Source organism: Haliaeetus albicilla, chromosome 22 (genome assembly GCF_947461875.1).
Source record: "Haliaeetus albicilla chromosome 22, bHalAlb1.1, whole genome shotgun sequence".
Lineage (NCBI taxonomy): Eukaryota > Metazoa > Chordata > Aves > Accipitriformes > Accipitridae > Haliaeetus > Haliaeetus albicilla.
The window spans coordinates 8,339,895-8,357,044 of record NC_091504.1 but is presented as its reverse complement, the minus strand read 5'-3'; the positions used below and the strand labels follow the sequence as shown (position 1 = coordinate 8,357,044).

General features: G+C 53.3%; 1 protein-coding gene across 5 annotated transcripts in view; it reads left to right on the top strand.

Moving 5' to 3' along the window:
- The first annotated feature begins 1,980 nt into the window (after positions 1–1,980).
- The window catches only part of LOC104321295 (syntaxin-binding protein 4), a 47,466-nt gene continuing 32,296 nt past the window's right edge, over positions 1,981–17,150 (top strand). For 2 of the 5 annotated variants that reach the window (XR_011329270.1, XM_069809627.1), the window contains exons 1-2: positions 1,982–2,223; positions 14,102–14,175. Coding sequence is in view for 4 of the 5 variants with exons in the window: in XM_069809627.1 (XP_069665728.1) it covers positions 2,156–2,223; positions 14,102–14,175 (142 nt within the window). In the remaining variant the exon portion in view is untranslated. Of the gene's footprint in view, positions 2,224–2,802; positions 3,012–12,281; positions 12,414–14,101; positions 14,176–17,150 lie in introns of those variants that run through there. The other 3 variants (XM_069809624.1, XM_069809626.1, XM_069809625.1) reach the window with 3 other exon arrangements.

Below are 17,150 nucleotides of genomic sequence, written 5' to 3'. Positions count from 1 at the left end.
CATCCCCACGGCCCCTGGGCGCTGTCCTGCCCCGGAGCAGGGTGACGCCGCCTTTGACAACCCCAACCAGTGAGACTGGGAGAGGCCAGCTCAGCCCCGAGCCGGCCACGGCACCCCAACACCCCTGCGCCTGCCCGCTCCCAGCGGTTTCGGCAAACCCTGCTGCCCGTCCTCTCCCAGCGGCAGAAACCGGTCCCGGGGCTCACGCCCGGCACCGCCCGGCCCCAGGTTGCGACAGCCCCGGGAGTAGGTGGCTCTCCCCGCACCAGCATGGGGTACCGGCACCCCTTGGCAGGAGGGTTCGCTGGGCTGGGGAAGGTCGTGCATCCCAAACGCACCATGGGGTGCCTCTAATACGGACAGGGGTCCTGGCCAGGGATGCATGGATAGAGGGCTGGCTTGGGGCAGGGTGTAAAGCAGACCTGCGCCCTGAAAGATGCATAGGCACAAAGCCGCAGTGGTGGTGGCTGTCCCGGGGGGAGGACTGTGCCTCCTCACGGGACTGTCACCGGGCTGGGAGGTGGCCGGTGAAAAGGATTTTGGCACCGGCACATCCTGCACAGTCACTTGGAAAGGATGCTGAGCGGGATCAGCCTTAATTCACCCCCTTCTCCCAGGCAGCTTCGTTCACGCCCGGCGAGAAGTGCCTGCGGGCTGTCACCCCGGGCACGGGCACATCCTTCTGGGTGGCTGCCATGTCTGCCCGCCAGCCTCCTTCCTCCTCTTCGTCACAGCCGGGGCGGCTTTATTGACCCCAAGGACTGAGGTGTCCTGACTGGGGCTGGAGATGCCACCAGCCACCACCGAGTCCCCAGACACCCACCGTGCCCAATGCCCGTGGGACGCCTCGGCTCAGGGCTGGGCAGCAGTGGCCAGACAGACAGACAGATTGCCACCATCTCTACCATTTGATGTTTTCCCCAGTCAGTCCCCAAGTGTCCCAGCACTACCTGGAGCTGGGAGGAGTGGCGGGCACAGGACCTGGCCCTTGGTGGGGCTAGCAGCTTTCCTGGACCGTGCGGGACAGGGACAGATAGATGCATTTCGTAATTCCCGGGACTCACCTAATCCCCAGGTCCCGGCCACCCCAGGCTGGTGCCATGGGACCATGCCTGATGGGGAGAGGGAGAAATAAAATACGCGACATGCAGTGGATTGATGCTTATTTGAGTTTTTTTCCACCACCCTGAATCAGGGACCTGTCTGCCCGTCCTGCTGTCTGTCCATCCCACCCACAATTGGATACAGGGAAGCACAACGGGACAGGCTGTGAACTCACCACTCTGGGATAATTTATATGGATGAGCCCACCCCATTTCAAACAGTTTCCATCTGCTTGCTGGTGCTCACTCCCAGGGCTTTCCTAATAGTCTAAAGGATCGTCTGGATGCTAGGGTATGCCCAGATGACCTTAAACAGGGGGGGGGAACCCATGCAAGAATTGTGCCCCACATTATATAAATAATCAGAAATGCTGAAGCCTGCTGGCAGCGGCTGGGGAGGAGAGGAGCAGTGCGTGTCACCGCTGTCCGGGCTTAAGGCAGGTCGGCAATGCCTGCAATTGGCTTTAAACAGTTTGTGGTGGCTGGTTAACCATCGATTATAACCATCGTTAATGATTATAACCATCATTAACAGCCACTGCAAGTGCAAGGCGAGGGGGGGACCTCAGTGGTAGGGGGGTGAAGGGGTCATCCTGCTGAAATAAATGCGCAGGTTATTGAACTAAGGGGCCGTGCTGGGCAGGGAGAGCGGGACGCATGCTCCGCTGACGGCCGCACACCGGCGATGGGACACCTTTGCGGGGTCCCACAGTGGAGGCGTTCGCCGTGCCGTGCCCTCAGCAGCTCCGACCCTGGAGGGAGGTTCAGACCTGCCGGCTGGAATTAGCCGTACCGCAGCATCCCCGGGCAGCGGCACAGCTGCTCCGTGCCCGGCCAGCACCACAGAACTGGAGACATTGGCAGGGTTTAGCCGGGGGGAGCCAGGAGAGGGGCGATCACATGCTTGCCCGCCTGGGATTAGATGTAGCTGGCTGCAGCGGTGAGCCATGCCAGGGAGCCGTGCCGGCCGCTGGCACTCTGAGCCCATGGCCCTGGGCAGCAGGAGCCGGCCACGGCAGCCCTAAGGGCTCGGCGGGGACGGGTGGCCCCAGATGATGTCCTACCTCCAGCCCCCTGGCCGCGACCTGGAGCGCTTCGATGGGCTTTCTCTCATTTACTGGTAAGCAGGGCAGGATGCTGCCACGCCGGGAACAGGGGCATCGCTCGGCGTTTCGGACCCCATCTTTGGGAACAGCGTTATGGAGGATATGTTCAGTGATCCCATGGTTTTTTGCGGGGTTTAATTCAATTCATTTTGGTAGCCCCTCTCCAGAGGGCAGGATCTTGTGGGAGTCCCGCAGCACCCGCATCCAAGCTTCCCTGGGAGGGAGAGCGCACAGGCGAGGCTGGTATCAGCCAGGGGTGGGGAGGGGGACTTATTTTGCAGGCAGCAGCTGGGAAAGCACCCACAGCCTTTGCAAGCTATTGTGGGTGCTCTTGCTTCTGTTGCAGCCCTGGTGCTGGGCTCTCCCATCTGGCAAAACCAGCCCCCCCTGCCAAAGGGACTGTGTTCACCCTGTGCCGGTGCCTGGGGGACAGGTGGGTGCGAGGCAGGGACCCCCATGTGGGTGCAGGGAAGGTGGCGTGCACGGCGGAGGGGATGTGAGGTGAAGGCGGGTGCTGAGCAGCTGCAGATGTCTATGTAGGGCAGAGAGAGCCGGCGGGAGTGCGGCTGCGGCCGGGGCCAGGGTTCAGAGCGTGCGGCTTTAGCCGATTAACTGGGGGTCAGTGGGCCGGATCCAGAGCCGGCAGGGGCCCTGGCAGGCTCTTGGGGCCATCCTGAGACTTGCCAGAGGCTTTCTTGGGCTGGCTGAGACTTGGTGTCCCCCCTGGGGACTGAGAGCCCGGGCACCCTGCAGTCACCGGGGACCATGGACGCTGCTGGGGCACGATCCGTCTCCTGCTGAAGTAGGTCATTGGAGTGAGGGCTGGGGGGTTGCGGGGCGGGCAGCACCCCATGCGGGTGCAGGCAGGCTGGTGAGGGCAGAACCCTGGGGCGACAGCTACCTTCACCTGAGAGTTTGGTTTGGGGTCCTATGCCGATGCTTCCCTGCTGCTTTTGGGCGCAGAAAAGGCAGAATCTGTTGCTGCTCAGAAGGAGGTAGCGCAGGACAGGCTTGACCTTGTGGGGTGTGTTTTGGGGAGCACTGCCAGGTTGGTGCCACTGATGGATGCTGACGTTATGGGGCCGTGGTGTGTGTACGGGGGCAGGCAGAGCTACACCCCTGCCCGGCAGCATCAGCAGCCTCACCAGAGTCCCCCGGGCATCCCTGGCCCCACAGGGCTGCTAAGGCCTGCTTCCCTGCACTTGCAAGGCAAAAATGTTCAGAAACCATTTTCTACCTCAGAAATCTGCTTATATGCCGGGGTTTTGGGTCGAAACCTCTCCCAGCTTTGTCGGCTGGGATGTGCTTTGCGTGGATGGAGAGCCTCGGCCGAGGGGCAGCCGGCTTTGTGCCGGGGGACCGGCCCCCGTGTGTGACGGGTGCCAGATGTGCCGGCTGGTGTTCGGCTGTCTGGCAGCTCCGCCGGGATGTGGCGGAGGGTGGCGAGCAGATGGCGGGGAGATAACACCTCCCTGGTGCTCCGATAAGTATGGCCCCGCTCTGCCGCTGATTAAAAGATTAATTTTAGAGTTTGAAATAGGAATTTAATAAATAAACATGAGCTGCCAGTGGGACCTCATCAAGAGGGCACGGGGTGGCGACTGCTGTGGTTGGACCAGCGGCTTGTCCCTCAGCACCGGTTTCTCCGGGCAGTGATGCTGGCGTGACCCTAGGGGGTTCTCCCGTATGGCTTCGCTCCTCTGAAGAGTGGCTGCTGGAGGCTGTAAGCAGGCTTTGCAATGGTGGCTTTTGTGCAGGAGCTTTGCCAGACCCAGCGGGAAATAAAACAGCCCCAAAGGTGCCCATTGATGCTGGGCAGGTCTCGTGGCTGGTGGCTGGACCACGCTGTGCGTGCGCTGGGTGGGTGCGGACCCGCTGCCGGCTCCTCACTGGGCACGGCTGGGGTGCAGGACCAGTCCGGCGCTTGCTCCAGTCCTCTTTGTGTTATTATTGCTGTCGTGTTTATGGCTTGTGCCAGGGTCTGGGTTTGAGCACGAGGATGTTCACAGCTTGAGGATGGGTCAAAGCTCTTCCCAAGCCTCTGCTGTGCTCCCAGCTTGGCGGCACATTCTGAAATCTTTCCCAAAAATATGTTGTTTTCCCATCTTTCCATACTCAGCCATTTCCCTCCCCTCCTTCTTTCCATCTTCTTTCTTATGGATTCACTTGGGTGAGTTTCCTGCCATCATTCTCATGTTTTTCCGCAATTAATTTGGGGAGGACAGACCAGTGGCCTGGCCGGCAGAGCAGGGTCCACAGCCCCCACCAGCAACTGTCCCCTGTTAATAAGTTTATAACCAGTCCAATCCCACGGCCCAGGGGATTTAGAAAGGCAGGGAGGTTTATAATCCTGTTAACCCTTCACAGGAGCTGATGCCCAAAGTGGGGCCGCAGCACAAGTCCCCAAGCAGAGCAGCAGATCACCTACCTCATGGGAAGGGGAGGAGGAGGATGAGGGAGGGAGGAAGTCTTCCCCAAGTGCGAGATGCCACTGCACCTTGGTCCTGCTGGGGCAAAAATGAAGAGAGCTTATTCGAGCATTAAATTGCATTAATCCCCATCTTAAGTGGGTACATCCTAGGTCTGGGCTGGAGCAGATGCTGGGGGACACTTACCGTGGCTGAGTACAGGGCTCTGGCATAAACACCTTTCCTCAAAACCTCAGGCAGACCAAGCCTGACCTCACTTCCACATGAAGCAGCCTCTCTTCCTAATTACTGCAGGACAGGCTAATTAAAGAGGCCCTTTTGCCTGTTCCTCAACCAAAGCCTTTCAGAGCAGCCTGGGAATAGCTGTATGTCGATGGAGGGGTCTGTCCATGGGAAAACACTCGTGACCCCTCTCCAAGCTCCAGCAGTCTCTGAGACCAGCTCTGCCAGGCAGGCATCTGTGGGCTGAGCTTCTTCTGGGTGAGAAGCATCTCCAGAAAACATTCCACCTCAGTTGACTTGATGCATACCTTTCAGGTGGGCTCAGCTTCCTCCTGGAAGCCCCTGTCCCCACCAGGGTGTAGGTGATGGTCAGCAGAGACCTGACTTTCAGACTGCAAAGATTCATTGGGATCAATCCCTCATGCTGAAGAAATCCACTAGCCGAGAAGGACATTGGAACATGGGATGAAGTTTAGAAGGGGTTGAAGAATGGAAAACCTGGGCCAGCAGTGAGGGACGGTATCTCCACCTGCCTGTGGTCTTGGTGGCTGGGTGGTACTGCCTCATGGGGCAGATGCGCTGGGAGAAGGGGGTCTGTCTCCTTGAATGGTGAGGAGATGCATCCAGCCTGGTGGGGGGGGGAGATACCTTCCCTCAACAGATGAAGGGAGCAAGCCTTGGGAAAACCGCCTCAGCTTTCAAACCTCCACACCTCTCCATATTTAGACTAACGAGCAGGTTTGGGTTCAGACAGGAGTGAAGGGTGACCCACCACCACAAGCAGTGGGGAGATGAAATGCTCCCCAGGAGCCACCCTCTGACTTCTGCAGCCAGAAGAGACCCGTGCTCAGCTGCAGGGAGTGGAGCTGGGTCGGCGAGAGGGTTGGTAGGATGAGGTAGGGCTGCTATGGTCTCTGGCCTGCCTCAGAGGAAGGGCAGGTCCCTTTTCCTCCTGGTCTGGAGGACTGAGCCCCTTTGCAAGGAAGGGACACTGTGGGCATGAGGTGTGCGACAATGACCAGGGCTGGCCATCCACCTCGGGGAGGAGAGGATGGGTGTGCAACCACGCAGGTGGTGGTGGGAAGCAGTAGCTGCCCCTGGGCAGCCTCTCTGGTCCCCTGGGATCCCGCTCTGTGCCCCAGAGAAAGGAGCACTGAGACCTGCATGGCTGTGCCCGCAGGGTGTGGAGACATCGATGTCTGACTGCTGCCAGGCCAGCAGCCATGCTCCTGGGGATGAGGCTTCACCACGAGTGATGTCACTGGGATGAAGCGGGACCCCGGGCTTGGGGGAGCGGTGTCACCCCGCCAGGACTGGCAGAACTGCTTCATCTGCTACCACCCCTCTGCCCGCCTGTGGGCTGGTGGCCAGGGAGCTGCTGATGCCCACGGCTGGGACGGGTGCACGGAGCTGCTGGTCCCTGGGTGCTCCCCATAATTCCTGCCTGCTTTCTTCACCAGTAATTTTGGCAGCATGGTTTTGTTTGGATACAAGTTACTCCTGGGGAGATTCCGATTGGGCACAACAGGAAAATTTCTCACCATGAGAACAATCAGCCATTGGAATAATCTCCCCAGGCAAGCGGTGAATTCCCCAACATTGGACACTTTTAAGGTCCAGCTGGACAGGGTGCTGGGCTATCTTGCCTAGACTGTGCTTTTGCCAAGAAAGTTTGGACCAGATGATCCTTGATGTCCCTTCCAACCTGCTATTCTATGATTGTTTGTTCCCTCTTCTGTTCAGACTTGTCTGTGAACGGCCCTCATCTTATGAGCTCATCTGAAGCAACTCCACAGGCAATATTTATGAAAACAATGTGGGCTGCACCGTGACTGTAGACAGCGGGCAGTTGCTTCCCAGCTCCATAGCAGCCCATTTATTTTGTTTGATTTATTATCAACGCTTTGTAGCTGATCCTGTAAGCAGCACAATTGCATTTTTCTGTTTTCTAATCAGATGTAAATGCCTCTTCAGCCTACGCTAATTTTGTTTTGTCATGAAACAAATGTTGAGCCATTATTAAGCAAGTGCCCAATGCTGCCCGGGCAGCCCTTTGCTCCCACTGCAGCTCCCCGTGTTGGTGGGAAACAGGCAGAGACCATAACACAGTGCCCTGCTGAGGGCTGCACCCTCCCACCTCAAAACTTCTTACTGCCACTTTCCAGAGCCAAAAGCCCTCAGACAGACCTCACTGTTGCTGCAGGATGGCTTTCCACCTCTAATTCCCACCCACGCAAACCTGCTCAGACCCTGTTCCTCTGCTAAGCTGTGGAGAGAGGCTCCCTGAGGGCTTGGTGATGCGGCTGTCAGCACAGCCCCCCCGTCCCCAGCTCTGGCATCCTTGTGCCGCTGTTTTGCCGAGTCCGGGATCCTGCCTGGAGCCCCCACTTATTTAGGGTGATTTGGTCCTGGCTGAGTCACCTGATTCGGTCAGGGATGCTCGCTGTGGGATCTGGCCAGGCTGGGCATCCCTGTGGGGTCCGGCCATACCCAGGCTCGGCTGCTCCCTGCACCAAGGGCGGCCAAGCCTGGCTGCCGCGACTGCACGGCTGGTGTGGGACAAACCCCTCCCAGTTCACTGGCAGGGCTGAAAGCACCATATCCTTGTACCTGGTCCCTTCCCTTCACTTTCTCATTTTGCCCTGTGTTTCTGCCAGAGGTGTACCTCTTCGCTTCTCTTCTCATGCTCACCAACACGCCTGTCGCTGTAGTTGGGTCTTCTCTCTTTCTGTAGCTACTTTTCACCATAAATCTCACAATTCCCTATCCTGCAGCCAGCACTGACCACAGTGAGTGCCTACCTGCAAGGAGCCAGCCCTGGTTTGTGGGAACAACCACACGTGGCTCCTGCAGCTGCAAGTGCGATTCGGTGGCTGCCGTTCGCCTTCTTCGGTGCTCATGTCGGGTCTTTCCCGAGAAGCAGGGAAGGAAGGAGACAAAAGGCAGACCAAGGAAGAAATGTAGAAGAGCCTTTTGTCCACAGACAGGCTAAAGGCTGCTTTCCCAGAAGGTCCTTTGACCAACACGTAGAGGAGAGGTGGATAATAATGTGGCAGAGAATTGCGTTTGCTCGTGATTTTCTGTTGGATAGAAAAGAAACTTTCATCATTTTTGTTGCATCCCTACCTAAGCCATTACTTTATATCTCTGATCCTAATGGTGCTTTCTAAAGCAAGAAGACTGAAATCTCCTGCCTTGGGTACTGAAGGGGAGGGAGACTTGAGGCAGCTCTCCCCTCAGGCAGCTCATGGCTTGGCTGGAGGCAGGGAGGATTGCATAACTGTATTTAGGAGAAAAATCCAAATTTAAAATGTGCTGCCAGGAAAACTCAGGGGGGAGAGAAGCAGGAGAGAGCATCCTTCCCATGGAGTCTGCAGACCTTCACAAAGGGACTGAAGACTAACACTTGAAAGTCCAGGAGCTGGTCATTTCAAAGCCTGGAAGTCCAGAGGTGCTGTGTGTCCTGGGGCAAACAGCCCTGCTCTGGCGCAGTGATACGTGCGGGCCCTCTTCAGTTGGGGAAGCGGTGGAGTTCTCTTCTTGGCTGTCCCACCAGCAGATAGACATCTCCTTTGACATGCTGGAGATGTTTCTTTAGTTCTTGTTTCAGACGAGGTGGCTTTTCTACTTGCCAATGGAGCTCCACGGGCTGTGGCTTGGGTTGCAAAAGCCCTCCAGATCTTTTTGCCATCAGTCAGTGCTGAAGGCTTAGTTGCATGAAAAGATTGGTTCCTGGGTTTTAGCCACAATGTTGGGCCTGGAATAACTGAGAACACTGATGGCTCTACTTCTTGGCCTGTATGGCCTTAACATGACCTAGAGATGACCCTACCTGAGTGGACAAGCTGCAAAGAACTGTTTGGCTGGGGAGAGCACTCACTGAACTCCTCAAATTCATACGAAAGTGTGTTTCACAAGACACGAGCCTTGAGTAATGTCTTCCCACACAATTTTGCATTTTCTGCTGGACATCTCTCTGCCCCCGTGTTGACCATGTGGTGCCAACACTCCCAATGACATGAAAACCAGGACCTCCACCTATTGTGGACCCAGCGCTGTTTGCTTGTAGTCTGGGTAGGAAGGGCAAGGGGAGACTTGAATGATGAGGAAAAAAATAACTTTACTGTTGGTTGTGCTTGTTTCAGCCATCCTCTTCCCCTCGTTTCTTTCTGAAACCCAGACAAATACATTGCCACCGTCTTTTCCACCTGCTTCTTCTTGGTGGTGGTCAAAGTTTGGTGGTTTGGAGAAGGTGCAATGCCCTGGAGGAGGCAGGATGGTGTGTAGGGCACAGCCAGCCCCAGTAAGAGCCTGCTTTGCCTCCTTGCTCCTCGGCAGGGAGCAGCAGCTCAGCCGGCTGCTGCGGGATGGGGGAAGAGCACTGACACAGTCGCTGGTACGTAACCCGCTCCCTTTCCGTGCCTCCTCCCAGAGCTCCCAGTTTCTCTCTCCCCCAGTTTCCCCTTCACGATCTCTTAGAAAAACGTATTGGAAATGCATCTGACATGCTATATTTTGCTGTCGGCATTTTTTTACCTTTGATCCTGCTCTAAGACTTATTTTGATTCCACTCGTAGCTTCACCCATCCTCGCTTATACATGCTAGTGCTAAGTAAAGCTGACTGATATACTTTCACTCAACTTTTTGTATTAAAAATTTTTTTCGAGCAAAAAAAACTTTTTACATAGAAAAAAATAATTTTTTTCAATGAGTTTTCAAATTCATTTTTCTAGCAGTCAACGAAAATGTGGACATGCAAGTTAAGCACATGTTTATACGCTGTCCAGCCCTGTGGTGTTAATTCGTGCTCCTTCCATTCACCCATCTATTTAAAAATGTCAAGTCTTGCTGGCAGTTCCCTGGGGTAAGAAGCCTGGGCTTTCCAGCTGGATTTACTGTAAGTAAATTGCTCAGCTAGGTCTCCGCTCAGTAAAGAGCTTGAGCATATGGCGTATCTCCTTTGCCAGTGGGATGTTTGCCTTCAACACTGGTTACGCAGAGCAGGACTGGAACCCTCAGGCAGGTTATATGTGGCTATAAATCCTTCCTGAATGTGAGCCTGAGTTTTAAAACACTGAAAAACTTCTGCAATTATTTTCCTGAAACTTTCTCTAAATAAGACAGGTGTTAATCGGCAGGAGCAGCATCAGCATCTGATGCTTTTGCCAGGGTCAGCCTGTGTTTTGGAAGATGGAGTTGAGGCTCTGAGAGTTTGGAGATCACCTTGGCCCTGCTCCTCTTCCCTGAGGGCCTCTTCGATTCGATTTTCATTTACTTCACCACCTCACAGACAAACGTGTGGTTTATTGCAACATCCCACCCAGCCGGTATGAAGCATCAGCACACGAGAAGGGCAAGCATCGCTCTGGGCGCCGCTGGCAGCGGTTGGACAGACCATGGTTGGTGGGACTGTGGTTGGGCTGCTGAAGGATTTGGTTTTGAAGGTGCTGAGCCCCAAACAAACATGTCCGCTTAATGTTGAGTGTGGAAATTGTTCCCTGAGATGCAGAAACCTGTATGGATGAATTACTGAATTGCCAGGCAGGGAAATTCTCCCGTTTGCCTGCACTTTTTGGGTTGGGCTGGCCTGGCTCCAGCAAGCTCTCCTGCAGCCCCTCTGAAGCTGGTCAGAGAGGTCACCTTGTCCTGTTGACATTGCCTCCAGCGCTTGTGCTATCCCTTCCCTTCAGCAGCACTGATTTGTTCCAGCCAAGGCCCATGACTCAAAGGGGTACTTCTGTAAATTAATTTATTAACAGAGTCTCAGAGGACCTCGGAAGGTTGTACGCTGAATTTTGGTGGTGGGACAGGAATCGCCAGGTGCTTGGATCCTCCTGCCTTAATGGAGCATGATGTTCAGCTCTCTGTACCCTGAACATTGTCTGCGGGATGACAGGAGAAAGAGCATCTCCCTGCCATTTTGTTGCTGCGAGGAGTACCTTTGTGAGGCTCTTGGTGCAGAGAAGGCTGCAGCCATGCAGCAGACTGGGAAGTGGCCCCATGTACAACTCCTCGTGCTTAGCCTGGTTTGGCCAAAGCCTTTATGCAGATGCGGACTAGGTGCTGGGCATGCCTTGCTTTGGTGGAGTGCGCATACTGTATCGCCTGATGCAGCTACGTTTGATGTCTAGTTGGCAATATTTATCCAAATTTTGATCTTGTAGCTAAAAGAATTCAGTTTTTAGAAGCATTTTGGCTACCTAAAGGTCTAGTCTGCTTGGGGTTTTAATATTTCATCTGAATGCCCTCAAATGGAAGTAACTTTAAAAAAAAGCAATTAAAATACAGGAAAACTTTTCAGATTTGTCATTGTTTTAAAGCATCTTGCACTTGTCCAGCAAAGCTTCACATGGCCATTGGGGAAGCTCTTGCTAATAGTTGTTCACACATGGGAAAAGTAATATCCAACAGCATCAGATTCAAGGAAATATTTGGCAAAGAGTTTGCTGTCCCAAGCAAGCACGTCTGTTTCTGATCCCCAGCTGAGCTGGACTGATGTACACTGATGCTCAGCTAACGAGGTGTGGTACCACTAATAGGGTTCGTCCAGGAGCTTGCAGAGAGATGCTGTGGGAACAGTACGAGGAAGACACCGTTGATGAAGTCAGGGCCAAGAGCCTACCTGTGACCTTAGCTGTCTCCCAGAGCTGGCAGGGATGCAGGACCAATGTCATCTCACTGCCTCCAGCTCCAGGGGAGCATGTTCCCTGGGAATTTCTCTTCATTTTACACCATGCCCACCAAGATCACAGCCCTGCTCCTGCCAAGCCCCAAGGTGGCTTGCTCCAGCTCTGTCCCTGCTCACTGGCCAACCTTGGATAATCTCATTTGATGCCTCCAGCCCCACATCCCACAAACTGGGGGTCACAGTGCTTCTGCAGCAAGGTGATGGGTGTCAAGACGGGGGTGGAAGATGCTGTTTCAAGGCAAATCATATTTCTGACCTCGCAACAGATAGTGGAACAGCTGAACTTGCTTTGTATTGAGGAGGAAATGCTGTGGGCTGGAAAAGAAGTTAAAAGAAAAAAAAAAACAAAAACCCCTAAGTGCTACAGTCTGTTATTACTTCCAAAGCTTTGCTACGGATTTTAAGCCTTTAGGGATGGTGAGCACACATCTTGCACCAAATGCTGTCCTCCATCCCTGGAGGGGCTGTTCCCAAAGACACACAATAGGATGCATCCAAATAATTACCCTGCTGTGTTAATGATGAGTGCGACAGCCCTGCTGGGGGGGCTGGCGGATCTCCCTCCCAGCTTGTTCAGGAAGGCACTTGCGATGGGCCATGTTGGCTTGCGTAAGCTTTAATCTAAAGTTGGAGATGTTTTTATCTGATCTGTGTTAATGTTGGGTGGAATTAACATGCATACGGGGAGACCACGTGACCCCCTCCGACCTCCCCCTTTTTTTTCTTTTTTTTTTTTTTTTCCCCCATCGTTTTAACGGATTCCTGCCAAATCAGAGTGACTGGTGCCCGGCAGGTCTGGGCTGCCGCCACCAGCAAGATGCCTGCTGTCTCTGTCCTTTACAAGGGAGCCATCATCATCAGCAGGTAATCCCCCTGCAGCTAGGGCAGGAATCGGGGAGGGGGAACGGGGCAGCCCTGGGGGTCCCGGTGGCCACCTCACTCTAGAGAGCCAAGGGTGGTCTGCTGTGGCTTCTCCAGGACCAGGGTTCGGTGGCAGGGATGGCTCGCATGCAGCAGAAATAGCCGAGGCCCTTGTAACTAGTGTCTGTTGTTGGTTTTCTTGCATCTCTAGCGTTAGCAAAGCTCACTTCTGCTCCGCTGTGTGTGCATTGGATCGGGGATAAAAGTTGATCATATCAAGTAGGCATCTGCTTTACCGAAACCTCTGTCCTTATGTTGTGTTTCAGCCCGGTTTGAGCTATTTCTGTTTACTCGTGGGGGAGTTGCCTCAGCAATTTACTCAAAATACTCTCAAAATCCTGGATGGTAAATTGAAGCAGTCTGGGCCCAGGGCTGCTCTGGCTTCCTGGGATACCTTCAGGCTCTGCTTTCTGACAGCCAGATGTGGCCAGTTGTTTGTCCAGTTTCTTGAATACATGAAACATTGCAAGAATATCAAGGGGGGGTATTTAAAATTACAGGGAGAAAAAGCTTCCGGTCTGAATCTTAGACGTGGGTGTTACTGACTTTGCAGAATAGCTTGATATTTTGAGAGGTATTTTGGATGCCTGAAAAGAGAAGTCCCTGAGGTTTATTCCTCTCCTGCATCCTGCTGAACTCGGAGGAGCCTGTCATGCCCACGGTGTTGTCCTTCCTCAGCTGCGTCCAGATTTGGGATCCGATATTGATTCAGAAACATCTTTTCTCTTGCAACTTAAATCCTGGGAATTGGCGTGTTTTGGGAGCCCCTCACCCCTGGTTTCCCACCTGGCATGCCTGGCTCTGGGCTTCTCAGATCAAGGTCCACCCATCCTCATGGCCACCCATCCTCACAGGGGTGACCACCACAGACCACCCACAGAGGAGAAGCGCCGGTGGTCCTGGGTTTGGAGTCCGGGGTCCCAAGCTAGGGCAGGGTGGAGCTGGGTGCTTTTGGTGTCATTTATTTGGGACACCCACCTTGCCAGAGGGTGTTTAGGGGGAGACTGTGGGGTGGTTGGGAGAATTACTTGGCACGGGGCAAACGCAGGTGTACGATGCTCTTGCACCTGCTTTGGCTTGCGATAAGAAGCTCCCACCCTTGACCTCGCAAGGCAGGGACTTGAAGCGGCTCGGCAGATCTAGCATCCCCTTTTTCCAGACCCCCCTGTCAGAGGGATGGAGACTGCCTGCATTACAAAACCTCGGGAGCGGATCGCGCCCAGCTGTCTTCATTACAGGCTGTCTGTATTTGTGAAACTGGTTTATTCCCGGAACATTGGTCTGAGCTCTGATCTCATTTCCCGGGAGCTAGACAGCTGTCCAACCCCGTTAATCTGGGGTAATGAATCACAGACAGGTCCATCAGATTTGCTGGGTGGGGAGGATGATGTCCAGCCCTGCACATATTCTCTCATTTATCTGTATAAACTTCAGGGGGGTGGAAGGGGGTTGATTTTTGCCAGTGGAGGCTTAATATGCGGGGCTGTGTCCCTCAACCTGTTTGTCTACATCATTTCGTGGGCAACGTCTGGGGTAGTGGGAAGGATGTGCTTGTGTGCATGTTGGCTGGGCACCTGTGCATCTATTTATTTTAGCCCGTGAAAGAAAGATGCTTCTCTTCTTTCTCCCAGGACACTCATGGGACCATATGGGATGGATCGAACTGTGCATTGCTTTGATTTCTACGACTGTGCAAATGGGCTGGGTGAGTACTGAACCTCTGCAGGGGACATCAGGGTGGGCTGGGGCAGCTCGAACATCTCCCCAGTCCCTAGCACCTGTGTCGTGGTGTGCCTCCCTATGTGAAGTCTGATATCTCACAGAAATTCTGGGGTTTGTGTCTGCCTGTGTTGAGCATCTGATAGCACCTTTTGCGGCTGGGAAGTTAAAATAAAGTCAAAACCCCAACTAATTCCCGGTTGATGGTGAGCAGCCGCAGTGCTGACAGCTGTGCAGGAGCCCTGGGGCCAGAGCCCCTCCCCTGAGCAGGACAGCAGAAAAAAAAGGCTTTTTAAAATTTTCTGAATTAATTAAATTAAAATTTAAAATTAAAAAAATTAAAAACTTAAAAAGCTACAATAATAAAAAATAAATAAAATCCCAAGCACTTCCCAGCTGCCTGCCCCTGCCAGCTGCCCCTGCCCTGCTGCAGGCAGGGTCCCCCAGGAAGCCACCCCGACGGGTGATGCAGGGTGTTGCAGCTCTCCTGGGAACTGGGCTGTATGAGTTGGTTTTTGGAAACTTTGGCCCACGGGTAAGGGTATGAGCACTGAGCGAGTCAGGCGTCCTTCCACAGTGCTCTGAACATCAAAGCATGGAAGAGAAGGGAAAGGAGATGGTCATAGCCACCAGAACGTGAGAAAGAGCCGCAGGTTCATGAAACTTAGCTCAAAAGGATCCAGCATAGCATCTCATCTGACCTCTGTGTATCCAGCAGCATAAATACTGGTTCCGTTCCATGGACTTTATAAAAAACTGTGATCCTGCATCAGGATTTCTTGGGGTCCACCACGTAGTCTCCTCCATAATTTTTAATTGCGAGTGCAGCCCATCACCCTGCAGAGCAGCTATGGGCCCCTTGGTGAGGTCCCTGGGTGACCATTTGGGGACCCCTCCTGAGAAGTCAAACTCACCAGAGAAACGTTAGGTTTCCTGAGACCTGAGATTAATTATGGATTCATTATTGGCTGTTTCCAGCTCTTGGGTAACAGGGCTTTCTGCGGTGGAGGAACGGCTTTGCTGACTCTTCCCCCGATCTTCTGTTCAGGAAGTTCATGGGAGCTCAGAGAAATGTCTTTGCTCGGTGAATATGATATTTTAATCTCTAGAGGTGGATTTGGTTGAGTTGATGGGATTTTAGCTGGTGGGTTAGATTAGTTCATTAAAGAAGGAGACCCAGAAAAGCCTGACTGGGCTGTCGCTGACCTCTGAAGAAGTGCACAAATGTTGCAGCCCACTGCGAGCCACTTTGCTGGGTCCCAATACTCCTCCTTTCCCCCAGTCTGTGGCCAGAGGGTCTTTGCAGGGTCTTGCAGACCCTCTATAGGGTCTTGTGATGTGCTGCAGGAAGGTATAATCATGTGGATTTTCTAATGCTGTCATCAGCTTTCTTCATCCTCTCTTGGGAGGCTTGAAACACCCAAGACAACCGGTCGTCCTCCAGAAATCATCCCTCTCTGCCAAGGACCAAGCGGTGCTTTCAAGAGCCCCGTGTCTGCTATAGGTGTAGCTACTCAGAGTATATTTTGCGGGGGAAAAAATGTACCTCCATGAGTTTCTTATGTTCAGATGTGGCTGTTATTCCAGCAGAGTTTCTTTAGAGGAACATCAGCCCGCTCAGTGCCGGCGTGGCAGGTCAGCGTTTGGCCCCAGGTCTGTTGCTCTGTGGCTTGAGGGAAACCCACATGTGAACCTCAGCAGAAGTTCAAAGGGGTTACCTGGCAGCTCCTAAAACCTGAACTTTCAATTAAAGAATAGCCATCAAAGGGAAGTGCTCATTAAGAAGCATTTCTCAGAAACACTGAGATCCCATTATCTTGACCTTCATCTTCTCAGGACAGGGCAGCGAGTGATTCACCTCCAATCTGTCCCTTCCTCCAGACAGAAAAAGCTGGCCGGGGCTGCAAGATCAACAGAGCGATTAAGGGGAATGTAATTGAACATTGCTAGCTTAGGCGCAAAGCGGGTGGCCTCTCTCCATTCGGACTGCCAGCAGTGCGAACGGCGGCTGGTGGGGTCAGGATGCGCCGGAGATGATTACAGTTGGGCTAAACAACCAGATTAGCCAGGACACCCCTTGACCCATGGTACAGAGAGCTGGGAGCAGGTGAGATTATAGCCTGAGAAGTTGAGAACTGTGACACTGGCATTAGTGGGAGCAGGATTAGATGCACCAGAGAAGCTTGAGGGTCTTGAAGAAATTTATAGGATCGCTAAGAATCTAAAGAAAATGCCCTCTCAGTCAGTCTAACCTGTATGCCCACCTGGAATTTCCCCGTAAACATTTATTCTGCAAAAGAGAAAATACTGGGGATGTGGGCATCAGGTCCAGGACCTTTGCCAGAAGGGGAAGATTAAACAGAGGGATCCAAAATAGGCTAGATTATCTGGCCCTAAGTATGACTTAATAAGCATTATACTGGGACTTTGATGCTGTGATAATTAAAGAGCCATTATTTACCTACACTGGGCCCCAAATATAAATTTGATTGAAGTAATTGTTTATAAAATATGAAGACTCCCAGGAATGCTACCACCACAATCTTTGATAATTTGTGTGTGTTGCTCTGAGTCCTGGGTTGTCCCAAGGCTCGGTCTGAGCCCTGGCAGGGGTAACCCCTTCCTCCTCTTCCTCCTCCTCACCCCCACACTGGTGGGGACTCCCCGGTGCATCTCTTGGGGGGCAGGACTGACATCTGCAGTGCCTTCATGGTGAGGTGATGGGTAGGAGGGCAGCACGGGCAGAGCCTGGCAGCACCCAGCTTGTTTGCCAACAAGGGAGTTAAAAGTCAGGGGTTTTTTCCTCCCCCTTGTCAAAGTTTGAGTGTGTCTGGGAGCAATACTGTGAGTAATCACTGATTTTAATAACAAGATCGGATTTTCTCCTGACATTGTTGGGGATAAAGGAGGATTTGTAGATACTTCAGCTATATTAAGCCATTATTACAATTGATTTGCGGA